The 20526-nt window shown below is 36.6% G+C and overlaps 2 protein-coding genes across 4 annotated transcripts in view; both read left to right on the forward strand.

The window, feature by feature from the left end:
- LOC123312990 (leucine-rich repeat-containing protein 40-like) overlaps positions 1-10988 on the forward strand; it is a 25322-nt gene extending 14334 nt beyond the window's left edge. Inside the window, exons 1-3 of one of the 2 annotated variants that reach the window (XM_044897641.1) lie at positions 9603-9751; positions 10409-10720; positions 10775-10988. In XM_044897641.1, coding sequence (XP_044753576.1) covers positions 9688-9751; positions 10409-10720; positions 10775-10932 — 534 coding nt within the window. In that variant the 5' untranslated portion in view covers positions 9603-9687 and the 3' untranslated portion in view covers positions 10933-10988. Of the gene's footprint in view, positions 1-9602; positions 9752-10408; positions 10721-10774 lie in introns of those variants that run through there. The other variant, XM_044897642.1, reaches the window with a different exon arrangement.
- Positions 10989-18894: 7906 nt separating this feature from the next.
- On the forward strand, positions 18895-20293 carry LOC123313267 (peroxiredoxin-2-like). 2 transcript variants are annotated; one of them, XM_044898081.1, is made up of 6 exons: positions 18895-19035; positions 19172-19232; positions 19283-19439; positions 19495-19630; positions 19758-19992; positions 20136-20293. In XM_044898081.1, the coding sequence occupies exons 1-6, from the start codon at positions 19003-19005 to the stop codon at positions 20216-20218; spliced, it is 705 nt and encodes a 234-aa protein (XP_044754016.1). In that variant the 5' UTR covers positions 18895-19002; the 3' UTR covers positions 20219-20293. The 2 variants fall into 2 exon arrangements, with proteins under 2 accessions (XP_044754016.1, XP_044754017.1); XM_044898082.1 differs by having other exon boundaries at positions 19298-19439.
- Positions 20294-20526: the final 233 nt, after the last annotated feature.

A 20526-nucleotide genomic window follows, 5' to 3' on the forward strand; every position in this document is an offset into this window, starting at 1 on the left:
ACAGGCTGTTGAAAAACCATAAAACAATTTTATTTTTGGTCCTAACTCACAAACGGTTTTGTCGAATGAAATGAATTTCGGAATATAGTTTCTTACTTATTGGATAAATCTTTTTCGAACACAAGATATCACCCCCGGTTTCCAGTTTTCCCATTATTACCATTACGTGCCATAAAAATGCCAAAAATTCAAAGAACCCAACTCTTGAAACTAAGTTGGATGATATCTAATGAATCTTTGAACGTTTTATAAAATGAAAGTATTCTTCATATTTTCCCGTATAATGCGCCGTTTTCGAGTAATTTGATATTCAAAAATTAAAAAGTATCTGTGAAATTTGAAAAATTGGGTACTTTGGCTGAATACAACTTTATTTAAAAGATCCACAGATGTGTACTGTCACAGATTTGGCTAGTCATTTTGAAGGTAATTTTGTATTTCCAGGGGTGACATAGCTCATTATGAAAACTTAAATGGCTATATCTTTTTATCAGGACTGAATCGAAAAAAATTGTAATGAGAAAAAGGGGTTTCTTTCGACCTCAAGAATATACTGTTGAAATATTTGTACTAGTCAAAGACTCACCCTGTATATAGGTACAGTAAAATGCATATCTTCGGTACCTATTCACTGTTTTGTGAAAAATGTCAAGAGGTCAATTTTTATTTCAAATTACGCAACTTCTTATCTATTATTGATGCGTTTGTCATGCAGCCTCTACAAGGGGTGGAGGGTAGTTTTGTTTTTTCATTATTTCCGTTGAAACAGTCACAATGTATTCAAGCCCCTGGCAATTCTACACCAGTTGATAAATCGACAGACCTAAATTGGTCTGGCCCTTTGTGTGGTCCTAATTCATTCATTTAAATGGATTCGCCATAGATGGTATCGGTTATTTCCGAAATTCTGAGGATCTGCTGATTGATTACTTTTGTTACGCGTGGCTCGTTTCGTCGAGCTGGAAAAATGAGTACGGCTCTGGTTAATTAGGATTAATTGTTATATTGGTCACTCGTCCCTTTCGATGGTACTAGGTGTAGTCAGTATTTGAAATTTTATAAAGCTTATTATGTTGTCAGTAGATGTATATAATTTTTTGTGACTATTGGATATCCTATAAATGAATCACACAATCACATTAAAGAATTTCCTATATAATCAACAAATTTTGTACATGACCTATCCTTCCGCAGGTTAATGCTGTAGAAAAATTCAGGTGTTTTCATATTGGTTTGAACGCATTTTTGTTTCAAATGTTTGCCAGTGTAAGGGCCAAAATGAATTATGTTACACTGATACCACAAAAGTTTCGAATTTTACGTTACTGTTTACTCTATCCACATTCATTTTAGCAGTCGGTTGGCCATGAAATAATTTTCTCAAGTTTTTGTAACTAGAACGGAGTAAGGTTGGCACTCATGAAATATCTTTAATGTTATAACGCCGTTGCCACAATTAATATCAATTTTTGGCATTACGAATATGCCGAAAGTGATTGAAAATAGGGACGGGGTTTCAGGAAGTGCTATTTAGAATTCAGGTCCGCTCATTCAAATAGTTATACCCTGATATTCTAAAATCCACAATACGTCAGACGGTAGCGAACATATTCAATGTAAGAGAATTTATGTAATGTTTCATCTGAATCTAAAAGACTTATATTTCAGCTGAATATTTCCACAATCAGAAAGATTGTGAATGAAAAGGATGACAAAGAATTTCCTTCTATTGGGAGACCCAAAAAAGTGGTGGCATTTGAGAATTTTATGTTTGAGTCTAACTTCATCTAACTAAGAAATGGATTCCTCTTTCCCAACATAACACAGGGTGTATCAGGATTTATGAAAATAAATTTGGATATGGTTTGAAAACCTCAAAATAAATTTTTTTTTCCAGCGATAAAGAAATGAAATTTGGGAGAGGTATTTTTCAAATAGAGATTCACTCAAAACTCATTTAACGTAGTGTCCAGGATTCCAAATACAACCTTCAATGCATATTTTTAATGATAATATTCAAAGCATGAATGAAGACTTATGGTGGGATATGAAAATACCTTTACTATAACATCCCTATGTAGCTATGGAGGATGATTAAAAAATTGAATTCTAGATACATCTATATTCGGAAAATCTCACAGCAAAATTTCATTTATTTATCTCTGTCCCACATTGAAAAAGTTGAATGAATCCATAATCAACTCTACGACGAATTTTCGTCTTATTTTGAGGTTTTCAACCTATATGCAAATGTATTCCCTATGTGACCTATCGATGATGTACTCCAAAAAGCTTGGAAACACGATTTGAAAAAAGTGCTGTAGTTTCTGCGAAAGCCGGTCATTTTTCACCTATTGCATTGAGCTTTATTTATCTCTGTCTTCAGAGATAAATTTTTTTGTAGAAAAGAGTTGCATTGAAGAAAGTCTGCAACCTAAAAAGATCCTTTAAAAATCTGTCTAGCCTTGTAGCAAGCTTCAATAAAAAAGTGTTCTTATTGTTCCAAACCTTCAGTTTCCAGGCCAAGTTTGGGTGCAAGGGTAGATTCAAGACCAGAAACTTTATCGTCGTCGGCATCTCACCGGTCAAAGACCTCACACCTGAAATGCAAATACTTAAACAAATTGTTGAAACACCACCGTTCCCGAAAATTCACATCCTTGCACATCCTTCGCCAGCCCTTCCCCATGGGGCAGGTGATGGCACACCAAGAAAGTCAAATAAAGACCTCTAATCTCGCGAACAATCAAATTATGAGGTCCGATTCTATAATTGGTTATATTTCGTAAAGTGCAAATAGATAGAATTATCGGATAGGGCGATTTTAATTAATGTCAAGTCGGGGGTAGGTCCTAATTACCTGTATCTGATATCGCCAAATGTTGCACGGGGCATAATCTATGACCCCGCCATATGCCGATGGGTGTTTTCGACGATGATCATTTTTTTTTTAATTTCGGTAGCGGAAAGGGCAGTTCTGACGTGAGCGAGCTGATCGGAATTGAATATACATGAATCTTATCTCGGCGAATAACGGGAACAATTTTGTAATTGATGTTTCAAACTTGGCATACTTTTACCCGTGTACAGGGTGTCCCGGTACTACGTGACTCATTCTCAGGTGTGAATCTTTGACTAGTACAATTAATTCAACAGTAGATTGTTGAGGTCAAAAGAAACACTTTTTTCCTATACTATTCTTTCCGATTCGGCCCTGATAAACAGATATAGCCATTTTAAGTTTTATTATGAGCTGGGCAAACATAGAAAATAATTTTTACCTTTATAAAAGTATCCTGCCCTACCGACCTATACTCCAATCACTTTTATTTTAGCTCTCGGTTGGCCATGGAAATTTGACACATTTCACTCTGTATAGTACGAAAATGTGGTGTTATGAAGCTTGTCAAAACATTTTTGGGTTTTAAATCAACGCTATGTTGCCCGTTCTACGTAAAAGTTTCTGTTATTACGTATTTTATCACAATGTCGAATCTCTTCGGAAAATATGTGACGAACGTAATTGAAGTTTATATAAACTGATTGAAGGCATACCAAATCCAGTTATTTGCATGGAAAATACAAGAGATCGGTATAATATCATAATTTGCACTAGCTTGAGGAGAGTTAATGTTCGTTATCTTCTTTGGCTAAAGTTTGAATACGTTACATCAGTTGTAGATTTCAAAAATATTAACCCGAAGATGAAATGCATATGAATGGTTTGGAATGGGTATCTCCCGAAGGAATTAACAAATAATTACAAGAATGTTAAATTCTTCAACAAAAATCATCTTGCATCAATATAGGTAAATGGAATTAAAGGAAGTTTCAATCAAGATGAACTTCACCTTTGAACAAAAATTTCACATGAATAAATATTTAGCAAGACAACTGGCGCGTATTTGTGGCTGTTCATCTTAATACATTGATATAATAATAATAATTAGGTATTTATTGGTACCTTAAGACATTTACAATGTATAGGACAAGTCAAATGAAAAATAGAAAAATCAATTTTCGGGAACTTATTCTACGATGACATTCATCGAAAATCCTGTAGTTAACTTTTGGCATTAATTCACTCAAACATAAAATTCACAAATGCCACCACTTTTTTGGGTCTCGCAATAGAAGGAAATTCTTTGTCATCCTCTTCATTCACAATCTTTCTGATTGTGGAAATATTCAGCTGAAATATAAGTCGTTTAGATTCAGATGAAACATTATATGAATTCTCTTACATTGAATATTTTCGCTACCATCTGACGTATTGTGGATTTTAGAATATCAGGGTATAACTATTTGAATGAGCGGACCTGAATTCTAAATAGCACATCCTGAAACCCTGTCTCTTTTTTCAATCACTTTCGGCATTTTCGTAATAAAAATTGATATTAGTTGTGGCAACGGCGATATGACATAAATGGCATTTCATGAGTGCCAACCTTACTCCGTTCTAGTTACAAAAACTTGAGAAAATTATTTCATGGCCAACCGACTGCTAAAATAAATGTGAATGCAGTATAGACATCTTAGTTGTGGCAACGGCGTTATGACATTAAAGACATTTCATGAGTGCCAACCTTACTCCGTTCTAGTTACAAAAATTTGAGAAAATTATTTCATGGCCAACCGACTGCTAACATAAATGTGAATGGAGTATACTTATTTCCTACTGATTCGACTGAGTGAGACTGTTTTTTTTTTTAAATTTCACTAGGTGATTCGTTTCCTCCGTGCCATCCCTGAAATGCATTCGTGGCTCCCTCCCCTTATAAATACCAGACATCAGACTAAATTAAAATGGAACGAAAAACCACTTCGGCCGTGTATTTTTTCCTCGTTCATCAATTTGCGTCCCGCCACATGGGCCCTCGTACACAACTCCTCTAAACCTTTCGATTGAAGCAAATGTTCGATACATCAATATTTATGGGAAGTAACACTCAGAAAGGCTTTCCCGGCCGATTTATGTTGAAAGTATTCGCTTCGCGGAAGCGGAGGCGATTCAATGCCGGTATCTGGCACTGCTGATTAATTTATTAGTCGCCTGGGACGTTTTGCGGCCGTAGAGTCACCGCCAGAGCCCGCAGTTGTCGGTAATGGCCGTTGGCTTGCGGTCTCGGGATCGCATCTTGCTGCGCCAACTTTCGTTTTAATTATCGGTTAAAGATTGTCCGGGGATTACAGCGTGGCAACCTGCCCCAGCATCCCGGCTCTCGGATGGCCAATACTGTCGGCTGTACCGTTTTCGTATCGGATCTGAGGAGGTTAGCGTTGATGGCTTTGTGACTTGGTCGGTTCAGTGCTGAAAACGTTGGAGATTGTGGATTTTGAGGAGGGTTTCGTTGCATTGCCACTTTTAGACTTATTGTGCCTCCCATCAAAGCTGTGATGCTTACAGCTCGCTATCCAGTTCTAGAGTCCTAATCCAGTTTCTTGCATGGCTTCCTCACACCTCTGCCCTGTGGCAGAATCATTCTTCATTCAGTTTTTTCCTTCTTGTAACTCTTTCTTGTTGGTACATTTTCCTATACCAGTTCTGGGCCAGAAAGTGGTATTTGTCCTCCTTTCTTGGTAAGTGTATTGGGCTCTTCATTGCCTTTGATACCTAGGCTAAACAGATCTGGTTACTCTTGCCTAATTCATTGAGGTTCCTTTGGCAATCCCATATCTTCTTAGAATCGACAATATGGGAGCTTATTGCTTTTATCTCAGCCTGACTCTCAAAAATTATCGCTATGTCGCATTTCTGAAACTCTCAAGAATCATTTCTACATATATCATTCGATTGCAAACTACTGTTGAGACTTATCTACAAGGTGTCACTGAAATTTCGTATGTTACATCGAAAAACGATAAGACTTCTTTCAAGATAAACCCTTTCCTGGGTATGCTGTCCTCAAAATACTATTCTCCAAGATGTTTTTTCTATTTTCAAAAGAGGCTCAGAGAAATTTGACAAAAAGGCATAGTTGTTCATGGGAAATACTCTAATACAACTATATTGTATGTATATTTTACAGCAGGCTGTTTCCAATTTCCTAAAAAGTTCGAAGAATCATCACCTTCTTAGAAAATTTTAACCCAACAAAGTATTTACTCCAGTGAGTTGTGGACGCTATTCCACGTTGAGAGATATGATTGATGTTGACTGTACGGTCTCAACCAATACTAAACCTAATATTACTCTATTCAACCTATCACAAACTAGCCTTACCTTACCTAACCTAACACAAACCAGCCTTACCTTACCAAACCTTACCTAACCTAACCTAATCTAACCTAACTTGACCTATCCTTACCTAACCTAACTAACCTCCTACCTACTAACAGTAACAACTAAGCATTGATGCTGAAGATCACAGCTCAGGTTGAATAGAAAGCACTACATTGTAAACTGATCACAACATTGTCTTTCTTAATGATTTTAAAGTTGGAGAATTTGTGTATGCTATTCAAAGTGTTGAGTAATATAATTGATGTTATCTGTACATCCCCAACTTTCGTTGCATTGCCACTTTTCGACTCCCATCAGAGCTTTGAGGCCTACAACTCGCCATCCAGTTCCAGAGTCCTAATCCAGTATCAACCTAGGATGGCTTCCTCACACCATTGGCGCACCCAGGGGGAGCACGGGGCACCTTATCTAACCTAACACAAACTAGCCTCACCTAACCTAACCTAAAAACATAATCTAACCTAACCTGACCTATCCTTACAAAACCTAACCTAAACTAACCATTGATGCTGATGAACACAGCTCAGGTTGAATAAAAAGCTTTCCATTGTAAACTGATCACTACATTGTCTTCCTTAATGATTTTTAAAAAAGAAGTTGATAGTATACTGCTCATAACTGAATATCGTAGAGTTTATCATTTATAAAGAACCTATGTAATCTAAAAGCATCCATAAACTCAGCTCAAAGATTGAACCCTTCACATTTAAATAGGGAGCAAGGAATTTCTTCTTATAACATCTTTCAAACTACTTTTAGAGACCAAGAGAGATTGCATGGCAATCTAGCGAGCTACAAAAAAAAGTTTCTGCTAGTGCAGGGAGGTGAAATTCGGGTCGAGAGACATATAAACATATCAATGTCTTCGGGATTCTTTTGATTCTCAAAAGAGGAAACTTATTCCACAATGATATATTACTTTTAAGAACCAGATTGAAATCAATTATTGTTTCAATGATTCTTGGTTAGCTTTCTTCGGGAGATCACCACAATGGCAACTGAAAAACCCACCCAATGTAGAACTGAACTTTTCTTCGAAAAACCGCCGAAACGACTGCTACACAAAAATTCGTGGAATCTGAGATATCAGCCAGCGTTCAGATGAAGGGTGATGCTTCATCATTTCCCTATCCTATCCTAATTCCGCAGCACTATGTCCGTGTATCTTCTTTTTTTCCAGAGGAGACTCGCAGGTAATCCATCGTCGGCCTGACTGTGTTTTACACCGGCTAGATGTAGTTGCAGAAATATCAGCAGGATTTAGAGATAGGGCGGCAACGTCAATGTTTTAGGGCCTGTACGGCATGTAGCGGCCCCCGCCTGACATCGGGATAATCCATCACGATTTACGGCGCATCGAGGACGATTTACAGCATCCATAGACATCTGGACCATCGCGTTTCAAATCATAAACCACGTTTTACTAGCTGACACAACTCTATTCCTAGTAAGCGCCCTGCTTCCAGGCGGATATTCGATACCTACATTGATATATTTACGGTTTTTCATAACAATATTACACGGTCTCGCTATTATTTTCGCCGATACGTTTTTTTACCGATAGAGGGACGTCGCCGCGCCTTTTTTGGCATCATGATCAATTAGGCCTTGGGAATGCAAATTGTGATTGGTTACTAGAAAAAATGGAATCGCTGTTATTTCCGATATGGAGATCTACGACCCTTCTCTCAAACTGAAATATACTGCGCTTTTTGATTCGTATGCCATAAAAATGGTGGTGTGGTTCTATGAAAAGCGCAAATGAAGGGTAGGTAGACAGAATAGTGAACGAATATTTCTTGATAAACTCTATTATTCCCGATGAAATGGAATAATTCTTGCGTACCATCAGTTGGCTTAACAGCTTAATTATACAGGGTGAGTCTTTGACCCACACAAATAGTAGATTCTTGAGGTCAAAAGAAACACTTTTTTTCTATACCATTTCTTTCGATTCGGCCCTGATAAAAAGATGTAGCCATTTTAAGTTTTCATAATGAGCCATGCCACCCCTGTAAAAACAAAGTTACCTTTAGAATAACTAGCTTAATCTGTGACACTACACATCTGTGGATCTTTTAAACTGGGTTGTATTCAGCCAAAGTACCCAATTTTTCAAATTTCACAGATACTTTTTAATTTTTTAACATCAAATTACTCGAAAACGGCGCATTTACAAGAAAATATGAAGAATACTTTCATTTGACAAAACGTTCAAATATTCATTAGTTTCATGAGTTGGGTTCTTTGAATGGGCAAGTTTCCTAAAACTCCAAAATCGAATTTAAGATTATTTATGGAAACCCTTCTCCATTAGTTATCCAACACCTGAAAGATTCGCTTCAGAATTCAGAAATTTCAGAAATACACCCTTCGAAACTTAGTAAACATTCGAATATGTGAAAGCTTGTGACGTAGAATGCCTTTACTAAAGTCTAGTAATTTTTGTTAATTCGACAACAGCGGAACCGATCAAGAAGATATCCACAGATTGCATAAAATTGTTTCTGTAATCCGTGTCTATACTTTCTTAAAACCGATGACATTTTGTGTCATTGTTTGTTTTTCTCGTCAAATTTGATCACAAAACTTGATATTTATTACGTCTATGTTGATCAGAAAACTTTCATGACCATTATTGACTCAAAGAGCGTTGGCGGATTGTGAAAATGACGTAGAATGTTCATAAGAGAGCACTTCTAAAATCAGAATCAGTGAATAAAGACAAAATGCAATATGATAAAATTCGAAAAAAATATATTTCGATATATTTGAGGTATAAAGATTTTAACAACATATATTTTGAAATTAAGGAAAATACCCCATTTTTGGTTTTTTTATGGTACGTAATGATCATATTGAGAAAACTGGAAGACCTGGGTGATATCTTGTGGTCGAAAAAGATTTATCAAATAAATGAAAAACTATATTCTGAAATTCATTTCATTCGATGAAACCGATTGTGAGATAAAACTAAAAATATTTTTTTTATGGTTTTTCAACAGCCTGTATCTTTTGAACCGAGCCGAATCGGAAAAAATGGTAAAAGAAAATAGTATTTCTTTTGGCCTTAAGAATCTAATGTTACAATATTTGTACGAGTCAAAGACTCACACTATTGAGAGGAAAGACATACTACTTTCACTGAGTTGAATACTATTTCAAACAAAACTAGACTAAAAGCCTTGTTGACCCCTTGTTCATTTCGCTGATTTCTCAGACATCCTCGATGTCTTTTTTGACGAAGACATGCGAAAACCTGCTATTACTCATCTGATTCAACAGACACTGAGAAACATATCGTCCTGAATCCGCCCCTGTCCGACTTCAGTTCCGTCCAAACCCATCTTTTCCCTAGGTGAGCTTATTAATAGAAATAACATACAGAAACGTGACTGCGGTTGCTTGCTATAGTGTGTTGAACCGAGTTTATTTAAATAATTATGGCAAGTGGAGTTGCTCGAATTATTTACCGATGTGAAGAGGCTATGCAAACGCAACATTTAGGTATATGTTCTTCCACCGTACTTTGAACCATGTATTAACCTGCCTAATCAAGCACAAACTGCTCTTGAATCCTTCGATTTCCTAGGCAACTTTGCTGCCATCTGTACATCCAATGTGGAGGAATTTCATTTTCCTTCCTTATCGACGTGTTCAGAAATCAGAACCGGAGTAGGCTGCTTTTACCTGGGATAAATTCCTACGTGGTTACTTCATGATAGAGTGATTCGACCAATTTGACACCTGAAAGTTCTTTATTACTTTGAATTTCATGAGAATTGAGACTTTTCAATGTACACTTTTAACATAATCCTCTTTCTAAGGCAAATGTTGCCTGAAAAATACTCCAATTAAAATATGGTGAGATCTACACTCATTTTATGAGTTTTCTCCTCCAATATCTGATACATTTTCAGAAAAATATTCTTCTAATTCATTCTCAAATGAAGTAGTCTGAACCCAACTCCAAAACCTTAAATTGGATGATTGAATTACTCATATTGTTTAGATATCATCAGTCGTCAAACCCTCACTATTCTGAGGAATGATGTAAACATGAACCCTTGTTTAACAGTTGGTGAAGAACAAAATCCCAAGAAACATGCACTTTCCTCCCAAAATATCTCTAAATCGATATTTGTTTCAAAACAATCTTTCCAGATCTTTCGGATTGCCAGATGGTACACATAGCCGAAGGGGTGTACCATCTGATGAAAGAAACGGAAGTTAAAACTCTCAACATCAGCGGAAACGTACTCACAAAGATTTCCCCCAGACTGGTTGTGAAATTCGGCCTTCTCCAAGATCTGGACATATCCAGGAACCAGATCGCTTCACTCCCAAACGAAATTTCTGCCTTGGCACACCTGGAGAGGTTGAACATTTCCAGTAACTGCTTCATAGAAATACCAGAATGTGTTTATAGGTTACCTTGCCTGAAGGAACTTGATGCTAGCAAAAACAGAATAACAGGTGCGTATTTTTTTTCAGTTTCATGATGTGATGGTCTCATGATTCGTCTTTCAGATATCGACCACGAGAATTTGAGGAACGCAACATTTTTAAGCAACCTGAACCTGACAGATAATCCATTGACCAAAAAATGTATCGAGAATTTGCCACAAGGTGGAATTATTTTCACAATGCCTCAAGAGCAAGAAGATTGGGAAGATTTGAACGTTTGAAGTTTTATCTTTCAAATTACAATTACCTTAATTAATAAAGAAATATAAGAATGTGATGATGTCCTTCAGTTAATTATCCTTATCCTTAAACGTGATGAATTTTGAGATCAGCAATGCTTTATGAACAATCCAACTTGTATTGACAGCAATGATCGAAGATACCAGCATGTAATTGAGTAATAACCAACGATATGTTTAAATCTGTGCTGGGGGTTTGGCAGTTCGGACTCCCCTGTGGCAGAAGAGTCATTTATAATGGACATGATGCACTCACTAAAAGAAAGATCACTAAGGTCCGCAGATTAATCTGTGCTCCCTATTAAAAGCTTCAATAGGCACCCTCCAACGTTGTACTCTCCCCTAAATAAACAGGGAAGCGCGCACCTGCTGTTAGAAACTTGAGATCTACTCCAGATCTCGGATCCTGATAAAAAGGCACATGGAACCGGCTTAGCTGTTAATTGATTGACTAATCAAGTTTATTGTCCTCATTATGGAATTCGTTTTATTATTATACATTAAGTCTGTATTTTAAAATTGAACCTTGAAATGGAGGAGCTCCATCTCCATCTAGAGATCTAGAGAAAATTGGGTATTTTGAAAAATCTGCAGAATAAAATTTAAACTAAGTCTTCGGTTGGGACACTCGTAGACAGAAGGTGAACCTCAAAGTTTACCTTAGTTATGATTATACAGGGCGAGTCTTCGATTTCTAATAATGTTATTTGAACGTTTTGTAACATAAAAGTATTCTTCATACGAGGATGTATTGATATCTAGTTAGCCTAGAACAGTTCCATGCAACGAACAATAACTCATTAGAAGTGTCAGTGTGAAGTTTGAGGTCAAAAAAGTAAACCAGTTACGCCATAAATAAAAAGAAAGAAGATGTCCACCGAAATTGTAAAAATCGAAAAATTGGAGTATCTAGCCATCATGAATTACCTGTATTTAAAAGGGTTAAGAGGTAAGCCAATTTACGAAGATATGCTTAATACCCTTGGTGATCAATGTCCTTCGTATGCGAAAGTGAGAAATTGGACTGCAAGCTTCAAAAGAGGTAAATTTTCCATTGAAGATGATGACCGATCGGGAAGGCCAGTTTCTGTGTCAGTCCTCGAAAATATCGATGCAGTTCATTACATGATTTTATCAGACCGTCGAATTGGGCTAAAACGGATATCTGAAGCACTGAATATTTCATACGAACGCGTTCCTCATATAGTTCACGTCAATTTGGACATGAGAAAAATTGCTGCAAAATGGATCCCCAAATGTTTGAATGTTTACCAAAAGCGTGCAAGGGTAGAAGCATCGCGTTCGATCTGTGCTAGATTTGAAAACGATGTAGACTTCTTGAACCGAATTGTTACTATGGATGAGACTTGGGTACATTTCTACGATCCAGAAACAAAGCAACAATCGATGGAATGGCGACACTCTGGTTCTCCAAGACCTAAGAAGTTTCGTGTCCAAAAATCTGCTGAAAAAGTTCTTGCTTCAGTGTTTTGGGATTGCCATGGAGTAATCATGATTGATTTTTTGGATAAGGGTCATTGAACTCTTTTAGAGTTCAATGATAAAAGTAGAACAATAACCGGAGATTACTATTCGACATTACTGAGCACTCTACGGGAAAAAATTAAAGAGAAAAGAAGCGGAAAACCATCCAAAGGTGTTTTGTTTTTGCACGACAACCCCTCGCACTCAAATCTCATGTTGCCATGCATAATTTAGGGTTTGAATTACTAGAATACCCCCCTTATTCACCAGATTTGACTCAATTCGACTATCATCTCTTTCCTCAACTGAAAACATGTTTAAAAGGTTGTAAATTTTCTTCCAACGAGGAGGAAATAAAAACTGTGGATGTCTGGTTTGCAGAGCAAGAGGAAAGATTTTTTTTGAAAGGTCTAGAGACGTTGCAGGTTGGCTGTAATGAATGTATCCTACTAAGAGGAGGATATGTTGAGTAATAAAATATTTAGACATTGAAATTATGTTTGGTTCTAAGGTAGGCTCTCGTATAATGCGCCGTTTTCGAGTAATTTGATGTTCAAAAATTAAAAAGAATGTGTAAAATTTGAAAAATTAGGTACTTTGGCGGAATGCAACTATGTTTAAAAGATCCATAGATGTGTAGTGTCATAGATTTAGCTAGTTATTCTCAAGGGAGTTTTGTTTCTCCAACGGTTTTGGCATAGCTCATTATGAAAACTCGAAATGGCAATATATTTTTATCAGGGCCGAATCGGAAAAAATGGTATAAGAAAAAAGTGTTCCTTTTGACCTCAAGAATCTACTGTTAAAATACTTGTACGAGTCAAAAACTCACCCTGTATACAGAGTGTTACACGCAGTTTAAATGTTCAAATGAAACCTATGAAATGGTTCTCATTTCTAGTAACAACCTCACAAGAATGTAAAAGAAATATTTCTGTAACAGTCGACGAATCCAACCCTGTCGCGTTTTCTTCATATGTCTGGTAACTTGAACACAAAGACGAATGCAATGAGAGCATGCAAACATGTATATAGCAATTTTAATCATAATTCCGCGAACTCTCGACTTCACAGTCATTTGAGCAGGAACAAATCATCAACAGACATCAGAGGAACGCGGAGACAAAAACCGTTTCAGCCGAGTTTCGCTATATATGCGCTTACTGATCTGGCGTTACACAAAAGTAAGAAACCTTACGGTGAAAAATTTCCCTGAAAATTAAACCTTCTTTGACACATTTAATCTATATGTCGGGAACATTAGGACCGCCGCGTCCTTTGGGCGTACGTCGGAGGGGTGGGGGGTGGGGGTGACTTCAAAAGCTTTCAAGTTTCAATGGGATATGGAGATGATTATGATATTCCTCAGGTTCGGGTGTACCTAAGTGATTACTGACATAAGAACGATGTAATCTTCGCTCCATTCGTTAAATTGATGAAACATTCCTCATTTAATTTCTACGGAAAGAACATCAGAACCGAGCTCGAAGATTCTGGTGACTAAGTTTGGATTAAAGACAATTTTCACTAAAAAGATTCAGGAAGGTTCATTCATATGGCCATTGGGGATGAAATGTTACGATCTAACAAATTTGCCATCGTCAGGACCACTACATGGAAAAGGTTCCACTGAAAAAGAGCAGATGCTGAGCATGCTGGGACGTTGTCCTGCAAAAACAAAACACCTTTGGATAGCTCTCCCCGTCTTTTCTCTTCAATTTTTTCCCGTAGAGTGGTCAGTAATGTCGAATAGTAATATCCAGTTATTGTTCTAGCCTTATCCAAAAAATCAATCTTGATTACTCCATGGCAATCCCAAAAAACTGAAGCAAGAACTTTTTCAGCAGATTTTTGGACACGAAACTTCTTAGGTCTTGGAGAATCAGAGTGTCGCCATTCCATCGATTGTTGCTTTATTTCTGGATCGTAGAAATGTACCCAAGTCTCATCCATAGTAACAATTCGGTTTAAGAAGTTAACATCGTTTTTAAATCGAGCACAGATCGAACGCGATGCTTCTACCCTACGCTTTTGGTCAACATTAAAACATTTGGGATCCATTTGCAGCAATTTTTCTCATATCCAAATTGACGTGAACTATATGATGAACGCGTTCGTATGAAATATTCAGTGCTTCAGATATCTGTTTTAGCCCAATTCGACGGTCTGATGAAATCATGTCATGAACTGCATCGATATTTTCGGGGACTGACACAGAAACTAGCCTTCCCGATCAGTCATCATCTTCAAAGGAAAATTTAACATACGAAGGACATTGATCACCAAGGGTATTAAGCATATCTTCGTAAATCTGCTTACCTCTTAACCCTTTTAAATACAGGTACTTGATGATGGCTCGATACTCCAATTTTTCGATTTCACAATTTCGGTGGACATCTTCTTTCTTTTAATTTATTGCGTAACTCTGATTTACTCTTTTGATCTCAAACTTCACACTGACACTTCTAATGAGTTATTGTTCGTTTCTATGGTAACGCAATATTTTTTTCATTCATGGAACTGGTCTAGGCAAACTAGATATCAATACATCCTCGTATGAAGAATTTTTACAAAACGTTATAAGAAATAAGGATGAAAAACGTCTGCTAACCTTGTTTTTCAGGTACTTCTTCGTATTCCAAATCTCCATGCAGGATTTCCTGCATGGTTGTTCAGTCCAAATTAAGGAACAGATTCCACCCTTGAGTTCGATCAAGATTGATCGACGTTAAATTGCGCTGGTTTTAATTTTCATGTTTCACGTACCACATGCGGTCTCTGTTTGATAGACAAAAGGGCCGTCAGATCGGCTGCTGGCCCCCTTAGTCGGGCGTTTTTATCCGAATACAAAAAGATTCATCATCGTCCTCCACTGCAAATGATCAAGGGATTTCCTATTCAAGAATTAAGTAATAAAAAGTCATACATAAATGGTTGGCGCTGCAGATAGGGGAGGCGAATATCCGGATAAATGGCTTCTTTCATCTCCACTATGAGATAGAAAAAATCATTTGGAACTATGGCAGGATGGTTGTGGGGTCCTAGATAACGATTTTTCGATGTTCGGGTGTCTTGTTGAGGAAATTTTCGGTTTTGTGGAGGTTTCACATGCTATTCTCTCTGTGGGAGAATAGTAGGCAGTTTTCAAGTAAGGCTAATGTTATTTATCGTTGAATAAAAGACAAAATGTCTGTAGGAAATGCGTTTTATATTAGTTTCATAGCAACGTTACCATCTCACGTTGACTCTAGGTTTGTTACACGTATAGCTATCATCCTGTTTGGATCTTGCATTTGGATTACAATTAATAATTCAATTAATTAATTAAAAATACCATAAAATTTTACGACCTTCCTCGTTTGTCGCAGATTTCATAGACAGCCATCTTTGTCTATCTCATCCAGATAGTGTATTTGTTGTTCTTTATTATCAACGAATATTTCAGTCGATGTTGCCAACTTGTGCAATAGGAACAAAACGCTTTGAATTTTAAATACCCATTTTTATTTTTCATAAAAATACATCATTTTCTTCAGAAGGATTATTCCCTATTCCTCATTTCCAATTACGCACTAGTGCGGTAAAAGTGCTAATTTCCGCTCACTCATCATCGCAGTAAAGTACACTTTGCGAATAGGTAGTTCAAATTACCTCCTCATAGCCCCATGAATAAGCCATTAATTTCACACTGCCAAACGGACCCTCGCCCCAATTTTTCAAGTTTACATACCAACCCCCGACCGAAGCATCCGCTTCCCGTCCACCAAACGCGGCCACGTGACCGCATTTAACACTCATTTATATTTTATCTGATTCCGGCTGTATCTAGGTGCCATCTACATGGCAACATTTTATTATAGTACGGCGAGGGATAATACAGAGCCTACTATTTATTTCATATTGCCAGGTGCTTGGGATAATTGATTTTAGTTTCGCCCTGTAGATTACATCGGCGTGTAACGGCGGCCGATGGTTCCAAGTATTCGGCGCATGTATGTTTTTCTGCGGCTGGGGCTCGTTGACAGATGGCAAAAACGATAGATTTGTCAGTTTATTTTCCCAAAATTTATAGATTTATGGTGAAATTTTTCAAGAACCTCGAAGAGAAAAAGCCATTCTCCAATGTTTCCAGAAAAAAAATCCCTCTGAGTAGTTGGCTCTAAGTCTCAAATAACGTTTTGAAGGTTCGTGCATTATTTGAAAGACTCACAATGATTAATTAACTGATAATCAATATGCTGAACTTTGAAAAAGAAAGAAACTTTAGATCAATTTATGTTCATTTTTCAGATGTCAACAGCCAGCAAGGGTCAATTACTTGTCTGTGGAGTGTAGACTATCCAACATACACTTGCGCTCAAAATTTAAATGAGTTTCTCAGGCAATTTTTCCCAACTTTTCTTTCTTTATAGCCTTCTACGAAGAACGAGGAAGGTTTAAGAAAAAATTTAATAAAATCAGTTCAGCCGTTTTTACTTGAAGCGATGACAACTCCATTTTTGTTTATAATGATTTCCTGCATAATCAATTATAACATTCATAAATTTCTCACCTTCCTCAATAACTTAATAATAACTTCAAAGTTAGATACTGCCCATTGAATTGATGTGGTATTGTGGGTTCAATACACAGGGTCTGCAAAATATCGTGTGCCCTACTCGAAGATCATCGATATATCACGATTCGCTGAATCTATTCTAACGACTTGAAAACCTTCTGTGTTCCTAGTCATTTCCGTAATGTGCTTTTAACCCACACTAAGTTTTAGTTTTGTTTAATTTGAGAGAGTGAGAAAGCGATTAGTTTGCTTTTTGTTAGAAATCTGAACATCATTAATTGCTACAACAAAAATTTTGTCATTGTGAAAAAATCAGGGTGGCTGTATAAATAATTTGATGGATACTCACGAGGTGTCACTCTATTTTTTTTTAAATACAATATCAAACAATTTCCTGGAATTCTTAACGCAGTTTTTATCATTTAATCGAGTGTTTTTCGAGAAATTCAACGTGTGCGAAAAAGTTATAATAAAATAACCGAAAGACGTTACCCAGATGAAATATTCGAGGAAGCGGCACCGGAGAGCGAAGCTATTCCCGAAGCAATTTATCTGAGAGATATAGAGAAGATATAGAGCGAGAGCAACCCCCGGCAACGATATCAAATATTGTCGCCATTTTGGCATAGTCGAGCGAAACGATAGACATAATAAAAAACGCTATATAAGGAAAATGCATTACGATTCCGTTGCACAAATGGGCCCCCTGGGACGGCCCCCTAAACTAGACCATATTATTTTCGCGGTTCGGTTTGCGGGCGGCGTTTTAACGTTAATAACTTCTCACACCACCCCCAAGTCGAGGCGGGATCTCAGCCACCGAACCGTGTGTTCAAATGTAAAATCCGGGCGAAGAGCAATTTGCCTCCTTCTGTTTTGAGAGCTGCGCCATTTCGTCTAAGCAGCCGGAGAAAAATCAGCACCTTCCATTTCGTAACAGCCGCGCTTTAGGGGTTGCGATGGTTTTTTGGGGATTTTCCAAGGCGGGTGATATCGACTAGATAATTAGATCGGCGAACTTCTTGGCGTTTTGGTATTTATTTAACGGTGGAAAGATATCTGCACAGATTATGGCTGCGTTGGATTTCAGGGAGGATTTTCAACGTTCAAATAAACTTTGCTGTTGCACTTGCATAGGTTTGAGAGTAAAGAAGTTGGCACACCCGAATTGCTACGTTGAATCATTGAGTATTTATGTCCATTATGCTTGAGGTAGCCATCATCCATCTGCAGACGCAGTGAGAATCCGATTGGTGCTTATACATCATTCAGATGGCGTTGTAATGAAATGAAGAAAATGATATTCAAAAAGTGGAGATTGGATTGGAGTGGAAAAGGAGATTGTAAATTTATGGATGAATGATAAATTTCCTTTGGAAAATTATTTCTGCGAAGGTATCAGCTATCTCTAAGGAGAGGATAGAGTCTCTTCTCTCTGGTCAAACAAAATCAAGAACGTTCATATGAATTATGAATATAAAAAGAGGTGCGTTGGTTATAATACCAAAGAGTAACAACTCACAACAAATGTTGTGAACTCAACTCAAAAAAGTTCTTTTAGAGTTTAATGGAACTCGATAAAGAAGTGAGTTCACTGTAATCAGAGATTCTTCTGTAATTAAATTGTTGTAGCACATATGCTGCCATCTATTGCAGAAAGCGGAGACAAGAATATCTAATCTGTTTTTTACAGGTTTCTATAAAAATTTACAGATTCCTATAGGTTTCTATGGTAATTTACAGGTTTCTATAAAAATTTACAGTTTCCTATAGCTTTCTATGGTAATTTACAGGTTTCTATAGTAGTTTACAGATCTCTAGAATGTCTTACAGGTTTCTATTATTATTAAACAGGTTTCTATCAAGATTAACAGTTATCTTTATTGTCGAAATATGACAAGACGTTTCATTTCATTCATCGCGATTACATTTTTATCAATAATTCTATTTATGGAATTTGGAAATCCTGTTTTTCAGTTTTGGGTTTACACATAAAAGCATCTCGTAAAATGTCAGGAATTTTCAATAAATTGAGCCGAACTGTAAGTTCAATGATAAACCAATCCTATCAATTCAATACTTTCAAATTAGTACGAAAAATGAATAATTTATTTCGAAATTAACCAAATGAGTATGAGTGCAATATTTTTTACGTTTCAACGATGACTTTGATTTCAGGTGCTCAGGGCTTCTTCAAACATCACCAAGGTACAGAACTCGGTTGTCAGTTTTTCATTAGGTAAGTATTAATTGAATAAGAAAGGACCACGTTTAGAACTTGATGAAAAGTGATCTTAATTTTAGCCTCAACTGCTTATGCTCCGAGGGTCCAGCAACCGGCTCCTAACTTCAAGGGTACAGCTGTTGTTGGAGAAACCTTCAAGGAAATTCAGCTGTCGGATTTTAAGGGAAAATATGTTGTTTTAGTTTTCTATCCACTAGATTTGTAAGTATAACTTGGAGAGAAGTAAGTAGAGATTATAAGTGGTACTATTTTTCAGCACATTTGTTTGTCCAACAGAATTGAGGGCTCTTCAGGAAAAATATGATCAGTTCAAGAAACTGAATGCAGAAGTTATAGGATGCTCTATTGACTCACATTACTCTCATTTAGGATGGATCAAAACGCCCCCCAAAGTTAGTATGAATAAAAATTCAACTTGTGAAATAAGAATAGTAATTCTTATTCATTTCTGCTCAAATCATTTATATTGCAGAAATCCCTTTATCTAATGAAAATTATTAGTTATAATCCTCTTTTTAGGAAGGTGGTTTAGGTCCAATATCATACCCATTACTCTCAGATATAAATAAAACAATAGCCAGAGATTATGATGTACTATTAGAAAAAGAAGGTATTGCTTTAAGAGGTACCTTTATTATTGACCCCAATGGTATTCTCCGACAAATGGCTGTTAATGATTTGCCTATCGGGAGGTCCATTGATGAAGCATTGAGAATTATCGAAGCCATAAGATTCCATGATGAACATGGTGAAGGTATGGTTTGAACATTTTATATCTTATAATTAATTGTAGATGAGAATTTAGGCGTTGTTAATGAGCTTTCTTTGAAAATTATGAGAATAACTGAAAGTTATATCTAAGTGCTTGTCAATATTGATTTTTTTGTTTGTTTTCAGTTTGTCCGGCCAACTGGCAGAAGGGTGGTAAAACCATCAAACCTGATCCACAAGGATCAAAAGAATATTTCAAGTCTACTTAAGTTTTAAATTGATTACGTAATTTTTGTATATGAAAAATCCTATTTTGAAAGAAATAAAGTGACTGTTGAGGTGTTTTTCTTTTTCATACATTCAATTCCAATAAAAAAATGCTATAGTTATTTATAATGGGAAAACTGTGGTCTCGCAAGTACTAAAAAAATTTGTTGAAGAATAAAGAGAAAAATTTATTCATTTTAATATTGCAATCATTACGTATCTTCATGACAAAATCTTTTTAATTTATTACCTACAAATATCTCCACTATCTTTGATTCTTGATTCCGTTTTATATCAAAATGTGGCTCCT

This window comes from Coccinella septempunctata, chromosome 5 (assembly GCF_907165205.1).
Source record: "Coccinella septempunctata chromosome 5, icCocSept1.1, whole genome shotgun sequence".
Lineage (NCBI taxonomy): Eukaryota > Metazoa > Arthropoda > Insecta > Coleoptera > Coccinellidae > Coccinella > Coccinella septempunctata.

Coding starts and splice junctions, on each gene's coding strand:
- LOC123313267 (XM_044898081.1), top strand. CDS start 19,003: ATGTCAGGAATTTTCAATAAATTGAGCCGAACT. Junction 19,631..19,757: donor GGATCAAAACGCCCCCCAAA/GTTAGTATGAAT, acceptor TCCTCTTTTTAG/GAAGGTGGTTTAGGTCCAAT. Junction 19,993..20,135: donor CCATGATGAACATGGTGAAG/GTATGGTTTGAA, acceptor GTTTGTTTTCAG/TTTGTCCGGCCAACTGGCAG.